Here is a 9,650-nt window from a genome sequence, read left to right on the forward strand (position 1 = left end):
AGACACCCTCCTCGTATCACTGAGCTGTCCTGGGGGCCCCAGACACCCTCCTCGTATCACTGAGCTGTCCTGGGGGCCCCAGACACCCTCCTCGTATCACTGAGCTGTCCTGGGGGCCCCAGACACCCTCCTCGTATCACTGAGCTGTCCTGGGGGCCCCAGACACCCTCCTCGTATCACTGAGCTGTCCTGGGGGCCCCAGACACCTCCTCGTATCACTGAGCTGTCCTGGGGGCCCCAGACACCCTCCTCGTATCACTGAGCTGTCCTGGGGGCCCCAGACACCCTCCTCGTATCACTGAGCTGTCCTGGGGGCCCCAGACACCCTCCTCGTATCACTGAGCTGTCCTGGGGGCCCCAGACACCCTCCTCTTATCACTGAGCTGTCCTGGGGGCCCCAGACACCCTCCTCGTATCACTGAGCTGTCCTGGGGGCCCCAGACACCCTCCTCGTATCACTGAGCTGTCCTGGGGGCCCCAGACACCCTCCTCGTATCACTGAGCTGTCCTGGGGGCCCCAGACACCCTCCTCGTATCACTGAGCTGTCCTGGGGGCCCCAGACACCCTCCTCTTATCACTGAGCTGTCCTGGGGGCCCCAGACACCCTCCTCGTATCACTGAGCTGTCCTGGGGGCCCCAGACACCCTCCTCGTATCACTGAGCTGTCCTGGGGGCCCCAGACACCCTCCTCGTATCACTGAGCTGTCCTGGGGGCCCCAGACACCCTCCTCGTATCACTGAGCTGTCCTGGGGGCCCCAGACACCTCCTCGTATCACTGAGCTGTCCTGGGGGCCCCAGACACCCTCCTCGTATCACTGAGCTGTCCTGGGGGCCCCAGACACCCTCCTCGTATCACTGAGCTGTCCTGGGGGCCCCAGACACCCTCCTCGTATCACTGAGCTGTCCTGGGGGCCCCAGACACCCTCCTCGTATCACTGAGCTGTCCTGGGGGGCCCCAGACACCCTCCTCGTATCACTGAGCTGTCCTGGGGGGCCCCAGACACCCTCCTCGTATCACTGAGCTGTCCTGGGGGCCCCAGACACCCTCCTCGTATCACTGAGCTGTCCTGGGGGGCCCCAGACACCCTCCTCGTATCACTGAGCTGTCCTGGGGGGCCCCAGACACCCTCCTCGTATCACTGAGCTGTCCTGGGGGGCCCCAGACACCCTCCTCGTATCACTGAGCTGTCCTGGGGGGCCCCAGACACCCTCCTTGTATCACTGAGCTGTCCTGGGGGGCCCCAGACACCCTTCTCGTATCACTGAGCTGTCCTGGGGGGCCCCAGACACCCTCCTCTTATCACTGAGCTGTCCTGGGGGGTCCAGACATCCTCCTCGTATCACTGAGCTGTCCTGGGGGGTCCAGACACCCTCCTCGTATCACTGAGCTGTCCTGGGGGGCCCAGACACCCTCCTCTTATCACTGAGCTGTCCTGGGGGGCCCAGACACCCTCCTCGTATCACTGAGCTGTCCTGGGGGGCCCCAGACACCCTCCTCGTATCACTGAGCTGTCCTGGGGGGCCCCAGACACCCTCCTCTTATCACTGAGCTGTCCTGGGGGGTCCAGACATCCTCCTCTTATCACTGAGCTGTCCTGGGGGGCCCAGACACCCTCCTCGTATCACTGAGCTGTCCTGGGGGGTCCTAGACACCTTCCTCGTATCACTGAGCTGTCCTGGGGGGTCCTAGACACCCTCCTCGTATCACTGAGCTGTCCTGGGGGGTCCTAGACACCCTCCTCTTATCACTGAGCTGTCCTGGGGGGTCGTAGACACCCTCCTCGTATCACTGAGCTGTCCTGGGGGGTCCAGACACCCTCCTCGTATCACTGAGCTGTCCTGGGGGGTCCTAGACACCCTCCTCATATCACTGAGCTGTCCTGGGGGGTCCAGACACCCTCCTCATATCACTGAGCTGTCCTGGGGGTCCAGACACCCTCCTCATATCACTGAGCTGTCCTGGGGTGGGGGTCCAGACACCCTCCTCGTATCACTGAGCTGTCCTGGGGGCCCAGACACCCTCCTCGTATCACTGAGCTGTCCTGGGGGCCCAGACACCCTCCTCGTATCACTGAGCTGTCCTGGGGGGTCCAGACACCCTCCTCGTATCACTGAGCTGTCCTGGGTGGGGGGTCCAGACACCCTCCTCGTATCACTGAGCTGTCCTGGGGGGGGTCCAGACACCCTCCTCGTATCACTGAGCTGTCCTGGGGTGGGGGGTCCAGACACCCTCCTCGTATCACTGAGCTGTCCTGGGGGGCCCAGACACCCTCCTCGTATCACTGAGCTGTCCTGGGGGGGGGGGGGTCCAGACACCCTCCTCGTATCACTGAGCTGTCCTGGGGGGCCCCAGACACCCTCCTCGTATCACTGAGCTGTCCTGGGGGGCCCCAGACACCCTCCTCTTATCACTGAGCTGTCCTGGGGGGCCCAGACATCCTCCTCTTATCACTGAGCTGTCCTGGGGGGCCCAGACACCCTCCTCGTATCACTGAGCTGTCCTGGGGGGTCCTAGACACCTTCCTCGTATCACTGAGCTGTCCTGAGACCTAGACACCTCCTCGTATCACTGAGCTGTCCTGGGGGGTCCTAGACACCCTCCTCTTATCACTGAGCTGTCCTGGGGGGTCGTAGACACCCTCCTCGTATCACTGAGCTGTCCTGGGGGGTCCAGACACCCTCCTCGTATCACTGAGCTGTCCTGGGGGGTCCTAGACACCCTCCTCATATCACTGAGCTGTCCTGGGGGTCCAGACACCCTCCTCATATCACTGAGCTGTCCTGGGGGGGTCCAGACACCCTCCTCATATCACTGAGCTGTCCTGGGGGGTCCAGACACCCTCCTCGTATCACTGAGCTGTCCTGGGGGGGGGGGGGGTCCAGACACCCTCCTCGTATCACTGAGCTGTCCTGGGGGGCCCAGACACACTCCTCGTATCACTGAGCTGTCCTGGGGGGCCCCAGACACCCTCCTCGTATCACTGAGCTGTCCTGGGGGGGGGGGGGGTCCAGACACCCTCCTCGTATCACTGAGCTGTCCTGGGGGGCCCCAGACACCCTCCTCGTATCACTGAGCTGTCCTGGGGGGGGGTCCAGACACCCTCCTCGTTAGTGTGTTTTTTTAGTTTTAGTTTTTCGGGCCCATCCATTCAATCAATCAATCAATCAATCAATCAAATGTATTTATAAAGCCCTTCTTACATCAGCTGATATCTCAAAGTGCTGTACAGAAACCCAGGCTAAAACCCCAAACAGCAAGCAATGCAGGTGTAGAAGCACGGTGGCTAGGAAAACCTCCCTAGAAAGGGCAAAACCTAGGAAGAAACCTAGAGAGGAACCAGGCTATGTGGGGTGGCCAGTCCTCTTCTGGCTGTACCGGGTAGAGAGGAACCAGGCTCTGAGGGGTGGCCAGTCCTCTTCTGGCTGTGCCGGGTGGAGATTATAACAGAACATGGCCAAGATGTTCAAATGTTCATAGATGCCCATCAGGGTCAAATAATAATAATCACAGTAGTTGTAGAGGGTGCAACAGGTCAGCACCTCAGGAGTAAATGTCAGTTGGCTTTTCATAGCCGAGCATTAAGAGTATCTCTAACGCTCCTGCTGTCTCTAGAGAGTTGAAAACAGCAGGTCTGGGACAGGTAGCACATCCGGTCACACCGCCCTCTTCAGAGGACAGACATCTCCTTCCTGTTTGGTAACTGATGGTTTTTTGTGTGTTTTTTTCCCTAGGTGCCAAGGTGACGTCCACAGACCTGCCGGAGGTGCTGAGTAACCTTCAGTATAACGTCCTGCGTAACACCAGGGGTTCCTGTAGACACGCTCCTCGTGTCACTGAGCTGTCCTGGGGGAAGGAGCTGGAACAACACTTCCCTCAGGCTGCCTGTCACTACGACTACGTGTTCGCTGCCGGCGTGGTGTACTGCCACCCTTACCTGGCGGAACTCTTGGACACCTTCGATCACCTGTGTCAGGGCGGAGCGGAGATCCTCTGGGCCATGAGGTTCCGTCTGGACAGAGAGAACCAGTTCGTAGAACGGTTCCAGACCAGGTTCCATCTGGATGAATTGTACGATCTGCCCAGTCTCAGTATTAAACTGTACCGAGCATCGAGGAAGGAGATGGGGAGGAAGACACGGTCTGGAGAGGCAGCTTAATACTACCATGCTCTACGGAAGCAGACACTGCAGGGGATGGAGAGATGGGGAGGAAGACACGGTCTGGAGAGGCAGCTTGATACTACCATGCTCTACGGAAGCAGACTGAGAGATGGGGAGGAAGACACGGTCTGGAGAGGCAGCTTAATACTACCATGCTCTACGGAAGCAGTCTGAGACACTGCAGGGGGATGGAGAGATGGGGATGTGTGTTCTTTGATTGAATCCCGGCCACTCACTCAGAGAACAAGCCCCTCCCCACCCCGCCAAGCCCCTCCCCACCCAGCCCCTCCCCACCCCACCAATCCCTCCCCACCCAGCCAAGCCCCTCCCCACCCCGCCAAGCCCCTCCCCACCCAGCCAAGCCCCTCCCCACCCAGCCCTCCCTCAACAAAGGCATTGTCGAAGCGCATTACACTTAACTCTTGAAGGTAATTTACCCTTGATCCTACATCCACAGCATTTCGGGAAATTGTAGTGTCATGGCCCAGAAAATAATTTATTGGAGCCCTTTTATGTTTGGTTGTAGCTGTCCACTTTACGGAGGTTACTGTCCTCTTTACAGACATACCTTTCCTCTTTACGGAGGTTACTGTCCTCTTTACAGAGATACCTTGCCTCTTTACGGAGGGTTACTGTCACTCTTTACGGAGGTTACTGTCCCTCTTCACGGAGGTTACCTTTCCTCTTTACGGAGGTTACTGTTCTCTTTGGAGATGCCTTTCCCTCTTTACGGAGGCTACTGTTCTCTTTACGGAATCTTTCCTCTTTACGGAGGTTACTGTCCTCTTTACGGAGATTACTGTCTCTTTACGGAGGTTACTGTCCTCTTTCGGAGGCTACTGTTCTCCTTACGGAGGTTACTGTCCTCTTTACGGAGATTACTGTCCTCTTTACGGAGACTACTGTCCTCTTCTGGCGGAGGTTACTGTCCTCTTTCACAGGAGGTTACTGTCCTCTTCGGAGATTGCTATCCTCTTCTGAGGTTACTGTCCTCTTCTGAGCTACTATTCTCTTTACGGAGGTTACTGTCTCTTTACGGAGATTACTGTCCTCTTTACGAGACTACTGTCCTCTTTCGGAGGTTACTGTCCTCTTTACGGATTCCTTACTGTCCACTTTACGGAGGTTAGCTAGTTTTGATTTGGAGGTTACTGTCCTCTTTAACAGTTACTGTCTATCTTTCGCATTTTTATCCCTCTTTACGGAGGTGCTTGTGACAAATAACATTTGATTTGATTTGATTCTTTCTGGAGGATACTGTCACTCTTTACGGAGGACTACTGTCCTCTTTACATTTGGTTACAGTCCTCTTTACAGGGTTGCCATTCCACTCTTTCGGAGGTTACTGTCCTCTTTGGAGGACTACTGTCCTCTTTACGGAGTTTTGTCTCTTTACGGAGATATCTTTCACTCTTTACGGAGGTTACTGTCCTCTTTACGGAGGTTACTGTCCTCTTTACGGAGTTTACTGTCCTCTTTCTGAGAGATATCTTTCCTCTTTACGGAGGTTACTGTCCTCTTTATGGAGAATACTGTTCTCTTTCTGAGAGGTGCTGTCCTCCTTCAAGGAGGTTACTGTCCTCTTTATGGAGGATACTGTCCTCTTTACGGAGGTTACTGTCCTCTTTACGGAGGTTACTGTCCTCTTCGGAGATACCTTTTCTCTTTACGGAGGTTACTGTCCTCTTTACGGAGGTTACTGTCTCTTTACGGGAGATACCTGTCCTCTTTACGGAGGGTTACTGTCCTCTTTACGGAGGTTACTGTCCTCTTTACGGAGGAGTTACTGTCCTCTTCCACGGAGGCTACCTGTTCTCTTCAGAGGTTCCCATGAACTCTCCTTCCTTCATGTCTGGGTTTTTGAACTCTCCTTCTCTTTATGTCTGGGTCTTGAACTCTCCCTCCCTTCATATCTGGGCCTTTGAACTCTCCTTCCCTTCATATCTGGGCCTTGAACTCCCATTCCCTTCATATCTGGGCCTTGAACTCTCCTTCCTTCATATCTAGGCCTTGAACTCTCATTCCCCTTCATATCTGGGTCTTGAACTCTCCTTCCCTTCATATCTGGGCCTTGAACTCTCCTTCCCTTCATATCTAGGCCTTGAACTCCCCTTCATATCGGGTATTGAACTCTCCTTCCCTTCATGTCTGGGCCTTGAACTCTCCTTCCCTTCATATCTGGGCCTTGAACTCCCCTTCATATCTGGGCATTGAACTCTCCTTCCCTTCATGTCTGGGCCTTGAACTCTCCCTTCCCTTCATATCTGGGCCTTGAACTCTCCTTCCCCTTCATATCTGGGCCTTGAACTCTCCTTCCTTCATGTCTGGGCCTTGAATTCCCCTTCATATCTGGGCCTTGAACTCCCTTCATATCTGGGCCTTGAACTCTCCTTCCCTTCATATCTGGGCCTTGAACTCCCCTTCATATCGGGGCATTGAACTCTCCTTCCCTTCATGTCTGGGCCTTGAACTCTCCTTCCTTCATATCTGGGCCTTGAACTCCCCTTCATATCTGGGCATTGAACTCTCCTTCCCTTCATATCTGGGCCTTGAACTCTCCTTCCTTCATATCTGGGCCTTGAACTCTCCTTCCCTTCATATCTGGGCCTTGAACTCTCCTTCCCTTCATGTCTGGGCCTTGAATTCCCTTCATATCTGGGCCTTGAACTCCCCTTCATATCTGGGCCTTGAACTCCCCTTCATATCTGGGCATTGAACTCTCCTTCCCTTCAGGGTCTGGGCATTGAACTCTCCTTCCCTTCATGTCTGGGCCTTGAACTCTCCTTCCTTCATATCTGGGCCTTGAACTCCTTCATATCTGGGCCTTGAACCCCCTTCAAATCTGGGCATTGAACTCCCTTCATATCTGGGCCTTGGTGAACTCTCCTTCATGTCTGGGTCTTGAACTCTCCTTCCCTTCATGTCTGGGCCTTGAACTCCCCTTCAAATCTGGGCATTGAACTCCCCTTCATGTCTGGGTCTTGAACTCTCCTCTCTTCATGTTGGGGCCTTGAACTCCTTCCCTTCATGTCTGGGGTCTTGAACTCCCTTCCTTTTCATGTCTGGATCTTGAACTCCTCTCTTCATGTCTGGGTCTTGAACTCCCTTCCTTCATGTCTGGGTCTTGAACTCCCTTCCCTTCATGTCTGGGCCTTGAACTTCCTTCCCTGAACTCCCTTCCTTCATGTTCGAATCTTGAACTCCCTTCCTTCATGTCTGGGCCTTGAACTCCCTTCCTTCATGCCTTGAACTCCTTTCCTTCATGTCTGGGTCTTGAACTCCCTTCCCTTCATGTCTGGGCAGATCAGTATTTATTGTTTTCTGTACATGAACTCCTTCCTTCATGTCACCTAACTGTGTTGCTGCATTGAACTCCCCCTTCAAGACTTGAACTTCACTCTTCATGTCTGGGTTGAACTCCCCTTCCTCTGCATATAAACAAGACCTGCTTCATCTCTGGGCAGTACATAATAAGACCTGCTTCACCTGATGTGTTGCTGTACATAACAAGACCTGCTTCACCTGATGTGTTGCTGTACATAAACAAGACCTGCTTCACCTAATGTGTTGCTGTACATAACAAGACCTGCTTCACCTGTTGTGTTGCTGTACATAAACAAGAGCTGATTCACCTGATGTGTTGCTGTACATAAACAAGACCTGATTCACCTGATGTGTTGCTGTACATAAACAAGACCTGCTTCACCTAATGTGTTGCTGTACATAAACAAGACCTGCTTCACCTGATGTGTTGCTGTACATAAACAAGACCTGCTTCACCTGATTCACCTGATGTGTTGCTGTACATAAACAAGACCTGCTTCACCTGTTGTGTTGCTGTACATAAACAAGACCTGCTTCACCTGATGTGTTGCTGTACATAAACAAGACCTGCTTCACCTGATTCACCTGATGTGTTGCTGTACATCAACAAGACCTGCTTCACCTAATGTGTACATTATAAACACCCTCTGGTCTGTCAATACAGTACATTATAAACACCTCTGGTCTGTCAATACAGTACATATAAAAATTTCTGGTCTGTCAATACAGATATTATAAAGACCTGTCTGTCAATACCTACATTATGGGTCCTGGTCTGTCAATACAGACATTATAAACACCTGATGGTCTGTCTGTACATATACACAAGATTCGTCAATACAGTACATTATAAACCTGATGGTCTGTCAATACAGTACATTATAAACACTCTCTGGTCTGTCAATACAGTACATAATAAACACTGGTCTGTCAATACAGTACATTATAAGACACTGGTCTGTCAATACAGTAAGCATTATAATGGTTGTGTTGCTGTACATATACAGTACATTATAAACACTCTCTGGTCTGTCAATACAGTACATTAAACAAGACCTGATTCACCTGTCTGTCAATGCAGTACATAAATAAAGACTGGTCTGTCAATACAGTACATTATAAATACCTAATGTGTTGCTGTACATTAAACAAGACGCTCTGGTCTGTCAATACAGTACATTATAAAGACCTGGCGTCAATACAGTATGATAAACACCTGATGTGTAAATACAGTACATTAACAAGACCTGGTCTGTCAATACCTACATTTGTCTCTGGTCTGTCACATAAACAGTACCTGCTTCACCTGGTGTGTCAATACTGTACATAAACACCTCTGGTCTGTCAATACTTCACCTGGATTCAATACAGTACATTATGTTTCTGTACATCAACAAGACATTATTCACTCTGGTCTAATGTGTACATTATAAACACCTCTGGTCTGTCAATACAGTACATTATAAAACACTCTCTGGTCTGTCAATACAGTACATGATAAACACTTTCTGGTCTGAGAAATACAGTACATTATAAACACCTCTGGTCTGTCAATACAGTATATTATAAAGACTTCTGGTCTGTCAATACAGTACATGATAAACACCTTCTGGTCTGTCAATACAGTACATTATAAACACCTCTGGTCTGTCAATACAGTACATGATAAACACCTCTGGTCTGTCAATACAGTACATTATAAAACACCTCTGGTCTGAGAAATACAGTACATTATAAACACCTCTGGTCTGTCAATACAGTACATTATAAACACCTCTGGTCTGTCAATACAGGACATTATAAACACCTCTGGTCTGTCAATACAGTACATTATAAACACCTCTGGTCTGTCAACAGTACATTATAAACACCTCTGGTCTGTCAATACAGTACATTATAAACACTCTGGTCTGTCAATACAGTACATTATAAACACCTCTGGTCTATCAATACAGTACATTATAAACACCTCTGGTCTGTCAATACAGTACATTATAAACACCTCTGGTCAATCAATACAGTACATTATAAAAACACCTCTGGTCTGTCAATACAGTACATTATAAACACCTCTGGTCTGTCAATACAGTACATTATAAACACCTCTGGTCTGTCAATACAGTACATGATAAACACCTCTGGTCTGTAAATACAGCACATTATA

At 51.3% G+C, this 9,650-nt stretch overlaps 1 protein-coding gene across 1 annotated transcript; it reads left to right on the forward strand.

Moving 5' to 3' along the window:
• Window positions 1-3,734: 3,734 nt before the first annotated feature.
• Window positions 3,735-4,455, forward strand: LOC135567492 (protein-lysine methyltransferase METTL21E-like; the record flags this gene model as incomplete). Its single annotated transcript, XM_065014862.1, has 1 exon — window positions 3,735-4,455. A coding segment is annotated over one exon (425 nt), but the record flags the coding sequence as incomplete, so codon positions are not given.
• Between the last annotated feature and the right edge of the window lie 5,195 nt (window positions 4,456-9,650).

The sequence above is a fragment of the Oncorhynchus nerka genome, unplaced genomic scaffold (genome assembly GCF_034236695.1).
Source record: "Oncorhynchus nerka isolate Pitt River unplaced genomic scaffold, Oner_Uvic_2.0 unplaced_scaffold_1995, whole genome shotgun sequence".
Taxonomy (NCBI): domain Eukaryota; kingdom Metazoa; phylum Chordata; class Actinopteri; order Salmoniformes; family Salmonidae; genus Oncorhynchus; species Oncorhynchus nerka.